This window comes from Periplaneta americana, chromosome 13 (genome assembly GCF_040183065.1).
Source record: "Periplaneta americana isolate PAMFEO1 chromosome 13, P.americana_PAMFEO1_priV1, whole genome shotgun sequence".
Classification (NCBI taxonomy): Eukaryota; Metazoa; Arthropoda; class Insecta; order Blattodea; family Blattidae; genus Periplaneta; species Periplaneta americana.
In genome coordinates this window covers 53,579,534-53,600,566 of record NC_091129.1, presented here as the reverse complement: position 1 = coordinate 53,600,566, position 21,033 = coordinate 53,579,534, and the positions used below count along the sequence as shown (strand labels likewise).

The following is a 21,033-nucleotide window of genomic DNA, read 5'->3' as shown; positions in this document are numbered from 1 at the left end:
TAGTAACTCCGAATCCAACTGAACTTCACCCCCCCTTCTCCGTTCATGCCTTATTTGTTGCAAGTCGCTAGAGATTGCATAACATTATTGTGATGATGCTGTCGGAGTTTCTGTACACCCGTATTGCGATATTCTTTCGTTTTGACTCTGTTCCTCTGTGGTGTGAAGGAAAAACTCAAGATAATACAAAATAAATGGATGTGATGATGTTGAAACTTACTTTCTCGTTATACGACATATTTACGCTTTTCACATTTCAGTTCCTTCTTATGTTACGAGTGAAAACAATATTACCATTTTTTATTAAATGTTCTTGAACTATTATTCAAAACATTCACTCACATGTCAAGATGAACTATATATTATTACAATGTACCGAAGTATATATGATATTTCCGGGTAGAAATTCTGCGTCAGCATATCAAGATGAACTGTAGTTTTCAGAAATGCACACAAAACCTGTGGTTAACTCTCGTGTAACAAATGTCGCCTATTTATTCGTATGACTGTGAATAATTCCGTAACAGTAATTCGCTCTTCACTAAGGATCAAAGAGGAGTAAGTACAAATGAAGACGTTATTACAAAAACAACCCTTGTCAGAATTGCTATTTTTCAGGAGAACAATAAAAATAAATAGAGCAACACATGTCAGCTGTTTCCGTACAACTGGTGTCTATCCTTGTGGCTATTGCACCTGACATGTGTCATTTTTGGAGTCTATAAACATTTGAAATAGTAGCAAATGTGTCCTTAACTCAATTTCATTAAAAATGACTAGGACTGTTTTGGTAATAATGTCTTCAAATGTAAATCAGGAATGGATCGTCCTAAAAATAGTAATAATAAAAGCAGCTGATGAAGTATTAGGAAAATGATGGAACAAAAAAGGAATTGATATATGAAATAAAGATTTCAGAAGAAAAAAGGAAATCATTTTATTTTAAATATATTCTTACTAAATCGGTGGAAAATAAAAAATATTATAAATACAAATGTTCAATTGCAAAGAGAGATGTAAGAACATTAAACAGAGAAAGGTAGAAAAAAATATATATAATATGATGTACACAATGCATAAATGGCTCATAAAGCATTAAAACATTTAAATGAAATGAAAAAGATATTGTAATATACAATATTTCAACAGAAGATTGGCTCGCATATTTTAAAAATTTGTGGACAGACTTTAATCTAGACTGTGAAACAAATACCAATGATGTTATTTCTACTCCTGTCACTGACATAAATCAGATTGATTTTGAAGAGATGAAATTGAAGCTAAAATGCTTCCACAACAATAAATCTCCAGGAAATGATGGACTCAGTATAGAACTCCTTAAATATGCACCAGAAGAAATGAAGAGACGACTATTATATCCTATTGAATATTTGTTGAACAACGTTTGAAATTCGACAAGAATGGAATGAAGCTGTAGTCATACCTATTTTTAAGGAAAGTGATCGATTGGATTGTAATAATTATAGAAGCATCAGCCTACTGAATTCAGTCTACAAATTATTGAGAAAATAAAAACTAGACTCGTCAATACGATCAGCCAACATAACTAAAGAAGAACATTGTGGATTCAGGAAGGGATGATCATGTAGGGATTGTGGCTTTGTAATACAACAGATAATTAAAAATACGAGAATTTAATCTTCCTACTTATACAATTTTCGTTGACTATTTAAAAGCATTTGACAGAGTCCAACGTAATAAGTTATGGGAAGTGTATAGTAACGGATGCCCCTACAGAAATATTAGTAGGTATTACGAATGCAACTATTAAAAAAGCTAAAATTAATCAGGGCGTGAACCAAGGCTGCCCATTATCACCAGCACTTTTAACATATACAGCGACTTTGGAATTGGCTAGAAGTGAATTTGGACTGGCTAGGAGTGACTCAGCTATTGAAGAATGGCAACGAGATTTTTACCCATGGACTTCACATAAATATTGTTTTAAATACTTTATTATTTGCAGGCGATCAACTGCTCATATCTGAATCGGAAGACGAATTACAAATTGCAACGCATCGTCTTCAAAAATTCGTGGTGATCTATAATATTAAAATTTCAAGCGTTAAATCTAAGACAGTGACATTTTTAGGAGTAGATCATTTAAGATGTAAAATTATAATTAATAATGAAGCAAGAGAACAAGTATAATCATTTAATTAGTTGGTTGCAATATCTCATACATAAAGGAAGACGATATAGACCACAGACTAAACAAATTTCAGAGAATGTGTCGAACAATTTGCCGCTCACTCAAAAATAAAACTTTAAAAGAAACACATATGAAATTCTACAAAACTTTAGCCGTTCCACTTTTGACTTATGGATGTGAGAACTGGACTTTAAACAGAAATGCTAAAAGAAAACTGGAAAGGAGTGAAATGAAATTTCACAGAAGTGTGGCAGGTTATTCATTATTAGACAATCAGTGAAACGAAGGCTTCTTTGCCTGCTATGTGTCAATATCCGTAAAAGTAGACTATAATCACGATAATAATGGAAAGCAGTGAAATGATGATGATGATCATGATGATGCATAAGCAGAGGAAATAAGTGGTACGGGCTGGGACATAATACTCAAAGGGTAGGTTTCGTAGAAATTAATTACCGTAATTTTCCATAACTATGGTCCAGGCACCCAACTATGGTCCAAAACGCATTATGTACTACTTAGTCCCCCCAAGAGTTCGGTGTTTGCCGTTTAGGGCGCCAATGTGATGGAATTATGTTCCCCATAGATTCTTCTATCTACCATTACACGTGACAATGATATGGATGCTTAACAAGGTCAGTGTGCATCGTTCTATTGAATGTGTGAAGACACGAAATCATTCAGTTTGTGATTGTCAGTTTTATTAAGCTCTCCTCTGTAGAACTGGTACGTTGTAGATATATGATTCTTTGTACAATTAAACTTGGCTATATAGTGTTTACTTTCACGTAATAATTATACTGGCAGAGGTTAAGGACTCTGCGTGAAAAATGTTTAACCTCAAGGCTACAAGTCAGTCCTCAACTATGCACAACAATTTTTCGTGGACAATAGTTGTATTTCATTTTGAAATATTCGTTTCAATAAAATGTGATCAATGTGATTGTTTACTTCTGCAAATACGGTATCGCAGTATATTCTAAAACACCATTTAACATTATTGTCAAGTAAACAAAGAAACAGGTTGTTCCAGCATCAATGGTACTAGCACGAATGATGGTCCGGTAAAACGAAAACTTCAGGGTAGAAGGAAAACAACCGTCCCTGTAAGTCACTATGAGAGCGATGAAATTGAATTGGATACACATTATGATGTTTCCGGTGTTCTCTCCATATTTACAGACAGTGAGTCAGATATGGAAGACGAAATCTGTTAAATTAATGCTAAAGGCACATAGTTATATGACAGTTACTTATGAGGAGGAATTGTGGCCAGGGAAAGTTTTGGAAGTGAAGAACAATGGAGCTGTTGTTTCATGTATAGTAAGAAGCGGCAATTACTGAGGTGGCAAGAAATGGAAGATATTTTATTCTATAGAAAGGAAAACATAATAAAACAAATTGAAGACCCCAAATGCGTCTCGAAAAAGAGAGATCTATTTTCAATTTCAGATTTACAAGAGAATTGGAGATCCAAAGGATCGAAATAAGCCTAATGAATGTAGTTCTCAGTACGATAAATAAACATTATCGGTGAATTTATTTGAATAATATTTTGCTAAGAATGTGCTTATTTTGATACCGTACTTTTGTTCTTTAATAAACACTCACCTGCGAAAAACCGGGCCAACTACATTCTCTATAAATTTTTGAAAATTGTAGGATTTTTTAATAATTGTAGGTGTGCTGAGGTTCATTTAGTTATTCATTTATTTTGTGATACGTAACAATTTAATACTGAATACGTAATAGCCAACAATGATCTGAAAAGAAGATTCGTTCTTCTTGTAATATTGTGTGTAAACTTCTCGGACTCATTTCGAGCTAAACTGAAGACATCTACAGACTGGTAAGCTCTTTTGAGGCAGTATTGGAGTATTTCATTGTACTAAGTCCTACCGATTCAGCAAAAGTAGTTGCATTGATAGAAGGTGGGAATAGTCAGCGTTATGTGGCTACAGTTCTTGGAATTCCTCGATCGACCGTACAACGAGTGTACCATCGCTTTAGAGAGACAGGAGATTATTCCAGGAGACCCGGTTCAGGGAGAAAACGAGTAACTTCGGCTCGTGACGACCATTTTATTGTCCTAAACACATTAAGAAATCGCCATTCCACAGTTATTGAGACCAGAAGAGCCTTCCAGAAAATAAGACAAGTTAATGTGAGTGAGAGAACTGTAAGAGGACGTCTGGATGAAAGTGATCTGATTCCAGAAGACCAGCTAAAGGCCCAGAATTGCTCCAGCAACATTATGTTGAAGGATTACGTTTTACTCACAATCATGTTAATTGGAACCTGGGGGAGTGGCGACGAGTGCTCTTCACAGATGAATCGAGATTTAGTTTACAGATGGACGTGAAAGAGTGTGGAGAAGAGAAGGGGAACCTTTTTCTTCATGTGACTTCAGTTCACGTGTCAGTTTCCAAGGTGGATCAATATGGTATGGGGTGGCATTTCGTATGAAGCTCACACATAACTTGTGTTCATCAATGGAGGTGCTTTGACTGCTCCAAGATACATCGAAAAGCTAATTTAACATGCGGTACCATATGCCCCACTTATTGTTGGAAAGTTCCTGTTAATGCATGACAATGCTTGTCCTCATGCTACAAAAATTGTGGATGAGTTCCTTCACGATGTTGTATTGAATAGGATGACATGGCCAGCAAGAAGTCCTGACATAAACCCTCTTGAACATATGTGGGGCATGCTAGGGAAGCGAGTTAGAAGTCGTCAAACTCCTCACAGCAACTTACAGCAGCTCCGAAATGTTCTAAGTAAAGAATGGAATAGAATCGACCAGACTGACATCCAGAATCTGATCGAAGGTTTGAATCGGCGAATGGTAATAGTCATACAGTCACGGGGAGGCAATACCCGCTATTAGAAACATCTGGGTGGCCACAAAATCAGTTGGACTTTTGGAAGAAAATTGATATAATTTGTAAGTTTTTTTGTCTGGGAAGCAATGTTTCCTTCATTTGATAAAGGATTGTCTGATTCTCGCCTCATAAGAAATTGAGAAACTTTAGGGGGCCCGTTTTTTTTTTTTTTTTTTTTTTTTTTTTTTTTTTTTTTTGCCGGTGAGTGTAGTTGTTCATTATTGCAGAAAAATGATTTTCAGATTTCACTTGTTTATTGAGTGTTTATGTAATGTGTACTAATAAAATGAATCCATGTACTTTTCATTTATTTTTAATATTTCTGTGCTAGATTATGTTTCTACCCTTAAATTATAAACTCAATGTATTGATTTACGAATAATTACAGCTCCAGCTATAGTACATTCATGCTTTCAAGCAGGAATACATGAGTGGACCATAGTTGGGCAACTCAGAATACAACTATGTACCAATGTTTATTATTTTTTTACACTTGTAATTAAATAATTTCAAACACATATGTTTATATTCATTTAATATAAACTTACAAGAGTCCGAAGCCAAAATTTCACTTAATCTGGATGAATAGTACTGAATATACAAAGAAAAATGTGACAAATGTGTACCATAGTTAGGGGAAACTACGGTATTATTTGCACAATAATTATTTCTAATTTTTGTTCTCAAAATATAAAAAGTACCAAGATCATAACAGGTAACTCAAATCATCACTACCCTTAGTCTTCTTCTTCTTTAGCATCAGGATTTAGGGCACAAGGCTTGTTCCGACTTTAGAGGGTTATGTAATTTATCCACCGTGTTTTAGGTCTTCCAATACTTCTTCGTGCTTTCGGCTGATAGTTATGGAGTATTTTTGGTAATATATATTATTCCATTCTTTGAATGTGTTCGTACCAATTTTGTTTTTGTTCTTCTATTCGATTCAGAAGTATGGCAGATTATTCATTATTAGACCATCAGAGAAACGAAGACAGATGCCAATTAAATACTTACAATCTAGTTCATCTTGTTGCCTATTGCCTGATCCGTCGTCTGTAGCGAAATGAGAGCCAAGTAATCATCATTGTCGGCACTACATAAGTTTTCCTCATTCTTGTCTCATTCATTGCGGCTGTACTATTGCGATTCGTTAATTCAAACAAGGGAAGAGATAAAAAAAAGTACAGACACAGAACTGAGCAATTGAATAATCAGATCAATTTAATTTTCACTACTATTCTTATAAACACGTTGCGTTGTTAGGAAAGGATTTATTTTCTAAGTAAAAACAATATCGAATAATTTCGAGGGAAAAATTGTTCCGGGGCCGGGTATCATTTCCCTCGAAATTATTCAAATCAACTTTACAGGGAGTTATACTTGAAAGCTTGATTTGCAAAAACAATATCGTAAAAAGTGATTACATTATGCCGAAACGTAGGTCTACTTGTAGTTTTAATGAAATCTTGCAAAAAAAATGTAAATTTTTACGTTTATTAGACAAAACATCTCAAGATAAATCCAAAGTCGAGTGTCTGTCTACCATTTGACGCAAGCTTTTCTGTGGCGCTTGGTGACAAAACTGATATCAATCAGCATACGCGTTCGCAAAAACATGAAGACGCTGAACTAGCAAAATGTGGCACTTCGAGTATCACTTAATTTTTTTCTAAAACTCCAACATGACGTAACTCTTAGATTCTTAGGGCGTAGTTGCATATCATACTGTAAGATATATACAGAGCAGAGTTTTCGCTCAAATTATTGCACATCTAAATTAATGAAGAAAGTGCATGACCCTAAATATTCTTGTGGCCTCACCAAAAGTGAGACTATGTTGTGTTATGTGAAGAAAATTAATTAAGAATTTGGAGAAATACTCCAATGTTTCAATAAGTATTGACTCATCCAACTAAGGTGCCGAAAAACTATTTTCTGTGTTAGTAAGATTTTTTCTTCCGAACTGTGGCATTCAAACGAAAATACTGGATTTTCAGTCACTGACTAGTGAAATGTCAGAGTTTCAGTGTGCAATGTTGGAAAACACAATTAAGAAACACAAATTAAAAAAATAAGGTTATTGGACTTTGCACAGACAAAGTGGTGGTGTTGATATAGGGTGCGGCAATGAATCGGGCGATTTTAAAAACGTTATCATGGGTGAATGACTAGATTTATTCACATTTATCACAAACGAACACAAAGTACCTATACATACAAGCATTTAGTTTACAAGCAATTTAACTGAATGAGCAGTCCTTCTTTTGCGAAAATAACGTCCTGCAAATGACCACCATCCCTCTGTACGCACTCGGTAAGTCGTTTCCTAACATCACCCATTCCTCTTTGCAGCATCTTCACAGGAATTCATTCAATTTCTTCCCGAATTCAGTGTTTCAACTTCTGAAACGTGTGTGGTGCTGGAGCACTAGAAACATAAGATTCCAATTACCCCCAGAGAAAGAAGTCACAGGCTGAAAGATCGGAAGACCTAGCCGGCCATCCGATCCCCGTGTCTGGAGATATGGTTGGGAAACAGATTCCTCACAGTTGCCATGGAGATTCGTGCGGTGTGGCTCGTAGCTCCATCTTGTTGAAACAACGTGTCCTCGTTCACAGGAAGACGAGCAAGTACAGGACTAAGAAATTCTCCAACATGTCAACGTAGCGTTGCCCTGTCACAGTTGCAGCTCTTTCCCTCTCATCTTCAAAGAAGTACGGACCGATAATTGCAAAAGCTGATATCGCGCACCGTACTGTCACTTTCAAACTGTCAAGTGGTTGCTCATGAATTTCTTTTGGGTTTGTGGCAGCCCAATAACGCCAATTTTGTTTATTAACAAGCCCTGATAAATGAAAATGGGCCTCACCGCTCATCAGTAAGTTGTTCACGAGCTTCTGGTTTCCATTAATCAACTGCAGAAAAGTCTAGCAGAATTGAAGCCTGTTTCCATGGTCCTGTTCCTATAGTGCATGCGTAATTTGAATCTTATGAGGGTGGAAATGAAGATCTTTGTGTAAAATCTGTCAAACACTACGGTCAGAAATCCCGAGCGTACAGAATGACGACGCGCAGACCGACGTGGATTCCGTTGAATGGCTTCTCTCACTACCGCTATGTTCTCGGGTGTACGCACTGTTTTAACACTACCACATTTCTTAATGTGTGTAGAACCAGTAGCCTCAAAGTTACGAACCCAGGTCTTGATGGCATGAGATGATGGAACAGCATGATCGCGATGAATCTCCGAAATTGACACTGAGCGATCACGTAACTGTCGCCGTTTTTGTAAATGCTTTTACAGCATAAGCATGTTGCGCTCCTGACCACAACTCCATTGTAACTGAAATGCTTTGAAGTGCTTTACTAGATGGCGTCACCCTCATTCCCCCAACTCAAGTCAAAGCAAAATAAGCGCTGTTGCAAAATCGCCCGATTCACTGCCGCACCTTGTAGATGTGACAAAAATGTGTAGCATAGACTTCAATCAGAACTGAATAGCCTACAGATATAATGGTATTAGTTGTAGCGCACATATTGTGCACAGTTGTTTACAAACCGCGATAGATTGTTTACCGTATAATGTGGAGATCTTCATTGTTAATATGTGCAACTACTTTTACATTTACACTGTTCGTGTGAGGGAGCTACAAGAGATTAGTGAATTTGCTGGTATTGAATATGCTGCTAGACTTTTAAGACACGGTAATTCTCGTTTTGTCACTAGGACCAGCTTTGAGAAGAATTTTAGATATTTTTGCTGGATTGCGGACCTATTTTTTCATAGGAAAAGGCACCAATGTTCATGACAAAAATGTCAGTTATCCTTGTTTCGAACTGTATTTAATGTTTGTAAGTGATCAAGTACATATGATTGAAGAAACAGTACTAATTTATTGTTATTGAACAGGGTGACATGACAGCCACAAGTTTCAGTACACATTTCCTCATTAACGAGGAAAGACAAAGGAAAGCAAGACGAGAAATTCCTTACTACTAAAGTGAAAAATTGCTCGTTAGATTCAGAAGAGAAAGGTCTGGTGACATTAAAAAGGATGAATTCCTATCTATGGCGGACACATTTTATAATGAGTGTCTAGAATACTATCAAAAATGGGAAAATTGTTAAGGTGGGGCGAAAAATTTGTGTTTCAAAAGTAAGTCTGTTTAATTATTGTATGAAATTTTGAGCCAATAGTAAACTTCAATGTTATTCAAGCGCAAAAATATAACATTAGACAGAGCGTGAAATAAATTATTGTCTAATATTTAAAAAATGCTGTTTCTACTCATTGCTGCAGTGTATGACGTTTGATGTTATACAAAGTTGCTTGTGTGCTGCTCTCTAGGTAGAAAAAAGTTAGCTGAAAGTGTAATATGAGCAGAGACAATAAGGAAAATATGGCCAACTGTTTTTCAACATGGCTAATATGAGCAACACTTCCTTATCAGCTTTTAACCTAACTTGACACAGTTCTAGTATCATATTATATTGATTAAAGCATAGAATTAACATTTATGTAACTGAGATAATATGAATTACTTTACAAATTTCAAATGAACTGTACAGAAATAAAAACCCCTATTCGTCATTAGAAGTGGTCGATACAATTCATGAAAAGACTTGTTGCAGCTGTGAGAACAGAGAGATATTCTGAAAACCAAACAGCTATTGTGTATAATGTTCCACCTCAAACTTTTCAAAGATATTTATCTCCTAATAATGATGGCGATCAGGACTTCACACACAAAAATCTTGGTCATAAGCCGGAAATAGGGGAAAGAGCTGAACAAATTATTATTGAACATAAAAAGTCTATCCAAACGTGGACTTTCCCTTCATAAAATACAGCTAAGGGCTCTAGGATTCAGTTTAGTAGAAAACTTGAAAATCCGTTTCAGAATAAATAAAGAAATAGGGTTCTGGAACTTTTTCAAGTATGTGTCATTATTTGAAATACTTATGTGCCCTATTTCAGAATGATAACCACTGTTAGAATTGCTTACATTACGTTAATTTGTGATGTTGATGTTTTTCTCGTTGTTTAACATGCAAAGTAATCCTGCTCATATATATATATATATATATATATATATATATATATATGAGCATATATATATATATATATATATATATATATATATACTAACCAAGAACGTCTTTATACTCATCTTCCTATACTGTAGAAATATCTCGCGTCTGAAATTCGTTACCTAATGATGTCAGGGACTGCCGGACTTTATCACGATTCAAAATTAAATTGGAAAATTTTGTCTTAGTTAATGTTTTTTAGGTATTGCTAATAGTATTGATTTGTGTTTTTTTTTTCTTTTTAATCTAGATTAAAATTGCAAGTTTCTTGTTTATGTTAGTTAATTAGTTAGGATGGAATTAATTATGATACTTAATCACTCATTTAAAGTTTGTGTGACTGCAATGTGTGTATATTTTTGTGTGGCTTTACTATGTTTATAGTGTTTTTTTCTCTCTCTCTCTCTTTATTTCTTGTGTAGCTTTACTTTGTATATAGTGTATTTTTTTCTGTTTATTTATATTATTGTATTTGTATTCCTGGTGTTATGGAAGAGAAGGCCTGATGGCCTTAACTACACCAGAATAAATAAATAAATAAATAAATAAATAAATAAATAAATAAATAAATAAACCAACCTGATCATATTATCCTGAATACGGGCTATTATGAGCAACATGTAACTGTTAAAGAAATTTAATTGATACAAAAAAGTGATAAAACATTTCTTTTGTAAATGTAGGGAATAAAAGACAAAACAATGGGCTTTAATTTTGTATATTGGTTGTGTTCTAATAAACATATTATATGCACTATTTCATCAATATCTCTTAATATGCTCATATTTGACCGAATTCCTGTATTATTAAATTAGTGACCATAATGAAACCCTTAGATAGGACCTGAAGCTCCCGTTACGGCGAAACTGTCGTCCGTATAACAAGAAACTTCATTTAAATGTATGACAAGTAATTAAAGTAATCCTTTGTAAAAGATAAGTTATATGCGTAACCTTTGAATATGTACTTTGAAACTCTTATTATATAAATATTTCGGCTCACAATCGCTATCGGACCGGGAATCAATGATTAATTTTGGTAGTGAGATATCTCTTCTATACAAATACATTGTTATTATTTGTCATTGGACATCTATTTAGCCTCTGTTATTTATCTTATATAATCATTCGGGCGACCAAAGGGTAATAACATTGGTAAAACTGTCGTGCTCAGTGCTAGCCCTGATCGCATTCATATCAGACTAGTCACTGTCTTAAGGTATTTTTCGTAACAACCGCTAGATGGAAGTACAGTTGCTTCATGTAATTCCATAAGGGTTACAATGTGATTTCTTTTGCAGTCACTAGATGGCAGTATAGTGGAACTGAGAAAAGTGGTTGTCTTGGAAGTCCATTAGGCTGATCAATCCGTTATATATGATCAGGAGTGCTAGAACACTGACTTAGACGCTAGGGGACTCGAGTTCAAATCCTGTTTGATCCACTTTGAATTTGTAAATTGTGCTGGGTAAGCCCGTTGTCAAGGCAAAACAGGGGTTTTCTCCGTATGCTCCGGTTCCCCTGTGACATTTAAAATATTTTCAATTATAATTAATATTCTGCATTACGAGTGAAAAATGGATCACGTGGTCTACGCTTCTCGGCACAAGCACGCTCGTAGAGTCGGGGCCAATTATGACAAGTTAAGAACCATTCAAATAGACAAAAAAATTACCATGTACTATCATCATTGAAGGAGTCTAATAATTGTCATCGCCGAAAATAATCGATCTGGGGATCAAAAACAAAATCGAAAGTACGAATTTCTGGCGCGAAGCAAAGCGGTAAATGTTACATAACACTCAATCTCACTCATCAAATATACTACTATGATAATGGTAGTAAAGCCGAAAGTAGATATTCATGTACATAGTGCGGTCGCGTCACGCTTGATCCTAAGAACACAGGCGGGAGCAAGCCTGTAGAGCGCGAAGTAAAATGCGGCATTTTAGATCCGTAATCTCCGGCGTAGGTTATTGCACTCATATATCTTTAGTTAATTAATGGCATGCACACAGTCATAATTTTCGTTGTCATGCGGCCATAATTCTTGTAATAAATTCTTGCACTACAGTAACTCTGTATGGTTTCAATTTTAAAAGTTCAGTAGCCGTATGGTCTGAAGTTTTTGATACGCCTACTTCTTGTGCAACACAACGTAAATATTTATTAAGAGAACGTTCAAGTGATGCATCAATATCAAGTCGCCCTCGGTAGCGTAGTTGGTATAGCGCTGGCATTCTATACTCGAGGTTGCGGATTTGTTCCTGACCGAGGTCAATGGCATTTAAGTGTGATTAAATGCGACAGGCTTATGTGAGAGTAGATTTACTGGCATGTAGACTAAAAGAACTCCTGCGGGACAAAATTTCGGCACACCGGCGACGCTGATATAAACTCTGCAGTTGCGAGTGTTGTTAAATAAACCATAATTAAAAAAAAATAAGACATCATTGTATGACTTGAAGCTTTCCCGGCGTTTGATGTAGAATAACTCTTCTCGGGTTCTCAGCCAGGTGAGTTGGAGATTAGCTTCCAAGCTTTCGACGGCTATTCTAAAAAGTCATCAAGTTTTGCTTCTGTTGGAACCCTTCGGTTTGGCTTACGAATTTTAGAGTTAAGCGATCCCGTTTCTCTTAATCTAATGACAAGCTTTCGAACTGTATCTCTATTTGGAGGTCGAATACCGGAAATTTCTCTACAAACTGCCTACACACTTGTCGGCATGAATCTGTTTTGACGTAAGTTTCGTACATAAATATTCGCTGTTGTAGAGTAAACTTTTCAGTCGGCATTCCAATTATCTAAACAACTAATTTAATGCACAGCACACACACTTCAAACATATTTTTTAAAAAATACACAAGCACATACGTCTTGTAACATTAACATCTCAGACTGTACTAACCTGTGGCAACAACCGGTAACATACAGGCCCGCGCAGCCTAGAAACATGAACAATCAGCTGTTGGGATCTTTCCGCGTTCTTCGGATCAAGCGTGACGCGACCGTACTGCACTAATGAAAGTCATCTAGAACAGAAGAGTTCAGAACCATAGTGGGCCAAGCGCCATTTACTAAAACCGTAGAAAACAAGGGTTAAAATGAAGTTATTACCATAATTCAATGAAAATATTTAGCAAGTAATATAAAGTATACACATTAAAACTAAATGATATGTCAATCTTCATTAATCTATGGCATTCACTTAAATTTAACCCTTGCTTTCTCCGTTTTTAATAAATGGCACTTGGCCCTCTAAGGCTCTGAACCCTTCAGCTGGTCTCGGGTGTGAATTCGATTACTTAGTTGGGTTTTCTTTCGAGATTTTCCGCAACGGTTAGGACAATTTCAGGTAATCACATGACTTCATTTCATCAAATACCATTTCGCTACCGCCAATTCCATCTATAAATAACCTAGTAGTTGGTGGCGCGTTAAATAATCTACTAGAGTAAAAAAATCTAATCGAAACCAAGGCAGTAGGTTTGTCTTTCATATTCACTAAATGAATTCTTGTTCCATCTAACAATAAGCAAAGTCATTCGGTCTCCTGATGAACATGTTTGTAGGATGTTAAATTTACTGAAACAGTATCCGTTTCACGCAATTTAACCAGGCAACTTTATTTGAAGATAAAACTGTTACAATTCATTATTGGGAAACGAGCTATTAGATTATATGATAAATTTCATCAATATTCTCGAGAAAAAATCTTACAAAAATACAAATAAAAAGGAAATATTGTAGAAAACTTACTTATAAAATCGTTTTCATACTGTATATGAGTGAAAGTACATCTAAGAGAGCAGATGAAGGTCCTAGTATTTGGTGGGTTTGTACAGGGTGCCTGATTCAAGTCGTTCATAAATTGTTTTAGGCATCCCGCACAACACGACTAGGGGTAGACGCTTTTTGTTGTTGAAATTCTCTAACTCGCAGCGCTTGTTTTTTAGTTTTAATAACGATTCGAAACTGTTAAAATAATAAACAAATATAAACGGGTTAACTGGTAAATACATATTGATTCATACGATGCGTTTGAGTAAAGAAACATTAATTTCTTACAACCGGATCTCTCAAGGTAGTTAATGACTCTGAGCTAGAGAAATGAGTTCTATGAATATTTCGACTACCTGTGTGCTTGTGAGGGTTCGATCCCCGGTTCCTTTTTTTATGTTGAACTCCGATAGAAGACGATTCTAGAATGTTCTTGTAAGTACTAGATAATAAGTACTACTTTAAAAACGAAAATATGTAATCGATTAAACATCTCATGAAGCAGAATGTTCCACAGCAATAGCTATGAAAGCTTAAATCTTGTCTCCGGCAATCGTGATAGCAAAAGTAAATGATAGCGACAGAATAATTGAATGTAAGAGATTCCAGCAAGCAGTAGCTTATAAGTCCACATAGTCCAGCTCCATTCTGTTGTCATTGATCTCGTATGTCGTAGACTGTTTGTTATGTCATAGTCTGAACCCAACGTTTTTCATCGTCTATCCATGTTGTGACATTCTCAAGGTAGTGTAGCTAGAAGAAAATATCTTTGAATAAATGAATCAATTGTATTGAAAGCCTACGCTGTCTGTTCAATACAGGTACTTTCTTATTAAGTCCGTTATTTATTCCGAATGAAACAAAACAAATTTATTTGTGGGATTGGAGATAACTTAAGTATTAAGAAATAATATGAGATGAGGAAATGACCGATAAAACACTATCCAATGAAAAACGCGACTATAAGAAACGTTGGAAAGCCGAAATAAAATAAATAAATAACATAATAGATTGACTCCACATGATTAAAATAAAATTATCATACGAAAACAACATTTCGTAATATTGACGTGTCGACGTTGTAATCATCCCTGATTGCGCCTGCGAAATCATTAAATACCTCCGACATGTCTGGACTGATATTTGGACTGCCTAAACAAAAAGAAACGGCTCAAATCAGACACCTTGTACATAGTTTGTTAGTGTTTCTATATCGCATACATTTCTTAGATAAATGAGGTACAATTAAGAAATATGTTAAAATGTATCGTTATAGAACATAATATCTTTATATTCTGTATATGTTAGTGTCTTATGCATTTGGGAAGCAATATTGTAAATATCAATCAATCAATACCAGTATCACAATAATTGAATTTTATTACAGCTTTCATTACAGCAGTTTGCGAACGTATAAATTTGTTTAATCATAACCCATTCTGCCATCATATCTTAATAGAAGGAAAGAATGGCAGGTATTTAAATCTCAGGTGACTTTGTGAGCCTTGTGGTGAAAAAAGTACGAGGAGATTCTATGTAAGTACTTTAGTTTTCTTATAGATATACCTGTATGGTTCCCTCTTCATTATAGCTATACTTTTTTTTCCTCAGTTTTTTCGAATTGCCTATAGTTCAGGGGGATGTTAAATAATTACATCAACTTTTTAAATTTGTTTGAGATATATTTAAAATAGTCAAGATAGCTCAAAGAAAAACCGTTTTCAATTATACGAGGGCCGTACTGAAAGTCATGAGCAACCCATTATTATTTTTTAGACAAACCAGGTGCATCGCCTTAATCTACAGTTTTTTCTGTCACATTTCAACATAGCCTCCATTTCTTTGCATACATTTTTCGCACCTTCTGTAAGTTCGAAAATTTCCTTGCGGTAGAAGTCCGTTCCAGTTTCTTGAAGACATTGACGTAGCATTAGTCTCGCAGCTGTTCCTTTAGAAAAACGAAAAGAGGTTGCCAAGTCGGGACTGTAGGAAGGATGCGGAAGAGTTTCCCACCAAAATGTCCTGATTTTCTCCATGGTAACACGAACAATGTGAGGCCGCGCGTTATCGTGTTGCAGGATTGTCTTCTTTTCAGGTCCTTTTCGCGCAATGCACGACGGAGCTTCAGAAGTGTCTGAATATAGTGGACAGCATTTATGGTCTCTTCAGGTTCAAGAAATTCAACCAGAATGCATCCCAGAACTGATCAACTCTATCTATGTTGCGTTCCGTGAAGACAGTTCGAGGGCGACCGCTACGAGGCTCATCTTGGATACTCTTGTTCATGTCTATTGTTCTCATCTCCTAACACTGCTGGCGTCCAAGTATACATCTCCGTATGCATGCTGAAGCTTGAGGTGAATTTCAGCAGAAGATTTTTACTCTTTAATAAGGAATTCAATGACAGCACGGTGTCGAAACGAATCATCGCTGTCGACCATTTTGCAAACATTGTCTGTGATCACGTGTTAGAAGCTAATGACGTCACAATAGCCTATGTCAATACCTAGTGTAAAGTCTGTAGATTATGATCATATGTTGTTTTTGTTACATTTTTGAAATTAGAATTATAGTAATGGGTTGCTCATGATTTTCAGTACGACCCTCTGTACATGTCACCATGTATTCCACTTGTAAAATATGTACAATATACAGTAACAACAGAGGGACCTAATATTGATAGTTACGTAAGTACGTGTCAAACTACAGTACACACCCACATGCGATAATCTGAAATCATCGAGGTGGATATATCACAGCTTATAAAGCTTTAACGTCACACGATCAAGACGGTATTCACTTTCAAATGAACGTAACTTCTTCAGAATATATTACTTTTGAAACGAATTTATCGAAACACTTCAAGTTTCGATTTAAAGTGATGTACAAATTTTTTGGATTCTAATGTGCTATTTTCTTGAAGTTAAGACTGATTTCCTTCAGCGCTTGCAGTAGAAAGGATTTAGGATTATATTTCATCACTTTAGGTGTGTCCTTGTTTGGTGTCACTTCGAAATTTGAGAGGATGTGCACTAGAGCAATTTTCACCTGCATCAGTCCGAACCGCTTTCCTGTAACAAAATATTATTATTATTATTATTATTATTATTATTATTATTATTATTATTATTATTTTTATTATTATTTGAATAGAATATTAGAAACTTCATTTGATTTTGATAGGTCTGTAGGCCTAAATGAGAGTTCATGAGTATGCCTATCTCACGCGAAAGGAAAATAGTAACATCTGTCATAGATCATTAGAGCTGTGTGAACATCGCCGTGAGAGTGCGACGTAGTCCATTTATTTCATTTTATGGATAATAATTAATAAACAATTAGATTACCCCTGTCTGGTCTTTCTTGTCTTCTTGCTACTTTAAAGTATAAGTTGTGGTGAAGACAATTCATCTAGGAGAAGGAAACCCTTAACACAACAACTTTTGTAATAGTGGTGAAGGTTGTGAATGAGCCTGGTAACTTTTGCAGGTAAATAATCGCAGATAAATTCCGCACCCTTGGCTTCACAGACAAATTCCGCAGCAGATGTTATCAAGAATTCTCCTGCCACAGGAAAATTCTGCATCCATTCACGTTTCACCAGCAGTTTTTATTACACACACATCCCAAGTTAAATTTTTATAGACTCTTTTGATTTAGTTCCAAACCGACAGCAATAGGGCTACATCTATTTAGAAGACACGTTAACGCGGTATGTCGAGGGTAGAGTTCATAGAAAGATAGTAATGAAATTTGCTTCGCATAAACTTTATACTTTACGTCATTTATTTTACTTGGCATAGACTACAGAAATTGGTTTCAATTCGAAGTCATAAATAAAATGAAACTTTTTACCAAATACACATGTATTTTAAGTAATACATATATTTATTGAATTTACTTTCTGAAAAACTTGGGAAAATATTTTTTAAGTCTGACTGCAGTAACAGCTATAAGCTGACTCTCTACTACGTGAGATGATTTTTCGCCATATTGATTTGTTTCAGTATATAGCATCAGCAGAAGTTCAACGTAATGTTTAGAGCTTACAAGGCACACTTGAAAAATATCAGGCCGAACTCAGAGTTTTTACAGATACGGAATTAAAAAATGGGCCGAGACTTGGTGTAGGCAACAAGCTTCGCAAGACTGTCTACAAATAGCATAATTTAGCTGCCCTTGTTTACTGCACATGCGCAATGCTTTGTATCAGGAACTTAATAAAATTAGGGGCCCAAATTTTGTTTCTGGGTCTGTACACGGGTAAATAGATCTATTGTGAAGAAAGAGTGGCCTGAAGAAATGCAGTTTCTAACAAAAACTGTTAGCAATATAGCGTAAAATGTTCCGTTGTGTCAGTCTTTGGATAATCTTTCAACTTATCCGTAATCAAGGAAAGCCTTATGCCTCACATCTTTTATCATATCAATGAAAAATTAATTACTTGAAGTCGCTACTTAACTGAGCAGTCTATCCGATAAGAATTAAATGGTCACGAGGAACTGTGTCAAGCACGTCATGAGCCCCAACAGCCGGAAGGAAAAGCTACTCGAAAGCAAGCTATTTCTAAACCTTACATTTAGGCCAAATAGGCTATTAATATTTAATTACTATTTTGCACTGCATACCCATGTACGAGTTTGACACAATGCGTATAATTTATAAGCACCCTTGTTTTAGCACATCCTGAGATACTTACCAATGCACAAGCGAGGTCCTTCTCCAAAGGGCAAGTATGAATAATTCGGGTAGGATAGCTTGTTCTCTTCCGAGAATCGCTCGGGGTCGAATTTTTCCGGGTCCGGGAAGTACTTCGGGTTATAGTGGAAGCCGAGAAGCGGTACGTAGATCACAGTTTCCTTCGGGATAACGATGCTGCCCTTTCCATCGGGGCTCGGAATTTCGTAGTCTTGGACACACACCCTATCTAGGAACCCGAGGACCGGATGCATCCTTAGAATTTCTGGAACAACAAAAATGTATTTACTTTAATTAGATTAAGAGTAGATTTCTCGTTTCTTATCAGATCTTATGTCATATGAGATAAACATGCAAGAGCAAAAATGAATGTTTTGCCTGCATCATAAGACTGGGATCAAATTTAATTTTTTCCCGCTCTCGTTATATATCCGCGTATGGTATCGTGTTTATTGCGTAAATGAATGACACTCTTCTTAAATATTTTTATGCTCGACCATGCCGAAATGTAGTAATTATACACCTGGTAGTAGCCCTTTAATGCACCTCATTAAAGTACACCTATTCATTATAGTTCAGTTGTTAAGCCAATGAGAAATCACAATTGTACCATTACAAAACAGCAAGTATCGATTATTCTCGGATATGCAATTGAAAGACAATTAGCAAAACGTCACGGAGGCTAGAAATCCAATACTGTCGCAGAAGATTATGTTCTGTTACTATAATAATTAGCGTTAATTGTAAATAATATTCAAATAAATTCAATTTGTCATCTCGTTTGTCAATTCTAAATCAATTTCCAGGTTATATCAAGATTAATGTTCCTGTTATTCTCTAGATTATATCAAGGTCAATGACATTCGTTCCTCGGAAAAAAAAATCAATACTTTCACGTCTGCGCACATCTCACAGTTCCGCTCTTCACTAAGATAACCATAACATGAATACTTATGAATAATTTCAAGTTAGAAATATGGTCGAGCATAAAAAGTCGTATGAAACTTGCCTATAATGGTAATTAAGACGCTCGTATGAAAATTATGAAACTCGCTTGCGTTTGTTTCATAAACAAACATACTCGCGTCTTAATTACTACCATTATAGGCTCGTTGCATAATGTACTAATATAGCTCGCATATCATCTTATCGCAACATCGAGCAAGTTGGTACCAACAGGAACAATTAAGATATTAAAGAAAGTGTAGGCCTATATTACATGAGCTACTAGTATTCATTTTTTAATGTATAAAATTTTGTGAACAGAATTTCATTTTGTAGTTGCAATAAACGTCGTTGGAAATAACACAATATTAATGGAAGTAAACATGAAAACATTATGCAAAGTTGCACGAATTAATTAAAATTGGTAACCATTATCTCTACGAGGTTAAGCATCTGGTGAAAATATTAATAATTAAGTTTTTGGGTATTATACCGTGTCCTGGAACTTAACATTCCCAAAGTTTTGAAACCAAACAGGCTCCATCATCAGGGTAAGACCAGAGAGGTCACCTACCTTGTTGGTTACACCACGCTAACCCTGAAGACTGAGACTGGCTAAGTGTGACAGTACTTAAAATGGGTCATTACGTCGCTGCTTAAAGTTGAGGATCTTAATGCATAACAGGCAGAGAAAAATTTAGGAGCAAAATATTTTTTTTATTTGTTTGATTACTTGTTTGTTTACTTGCTTCTTTTGTTTATTGTTTGTTTACTTCTTTGTTTATTTACGTGTTTATTTATTTCTTTATATATATATTTATATATTTATTTATTTACTTATTTACTTATTTATTTATTTATTTATTTATTTATTTATTTATTTATTTATTTATTTATTTATTTATTTATTTATTTATTTATTTATTTATTTATTTATTTATTTATTTATTTATTTGTTTATTTATTTATGTATTTATTTATTTATTTATTTATTATCTTATATATGGATATATTCCAGAAAATGAAATTCATTTGCTTTAACGTTGTATCATATTCACCTTTTATAATGAATTAATAACTCGTAAATAACCATTTCTGTATGATCGATGTTTTCCTGTTTCATGCTCTACCGCTTGCCGTTCCCCGTGTTACATCTAAGTAGGTGAATATTGACTATCTCCTACATCGACGGAGCAGTATACTAGATCTTTCCATTTTTGTAAAATATTTCCATATAGAGTATTTGAGTATTTCTGGGGAAAAAATTAACAAATTGCATAAATGACAGAAGAAAATGAAGAATAAAATTATTTTACTTCAGATTTTCAGAACTTTACTTGATATTATTTCATCTCCAGAGCAATTTTCTTTTGTTTTTAAATATTTTATCACATTGTAATTTCTGTTTCGACAGTGGGAGTAAATTTGAGAGCAAAAATTCCATTAATGTCTATACATGT

At 35.1% G+C, this 21,033-nt stretch overlaps 1 protein-coding gene across 1 annotated transcript in view; it reads right to left on the bottom strand.

The window, feature by feature from the left end:
- Positions 1 to 21,033, bottom strand: part of LOC138711625 (uncharacterized) — a 79,589-nt gene that overhangs the window by 32,751 nt on the left and 25,805 nt on the right. The window contains exons 5-6 of the mRNA XM_069842759.1: positions 18,630 to 18,893; positions 16,835 to 17,001 (exon numbers count right to left, since the gene is read on the bottom strand). Of these exons, the coding sequence (XP_069698860.1) occupies positions 16,835 to 17,001; positions 18,630 to 18,893 (431 nt within the window). The remainder of the gene's footprint in view (positions 1 to 16,834; positions 17,002 to 18,629; positions 18,894 to 21,033) is intronic.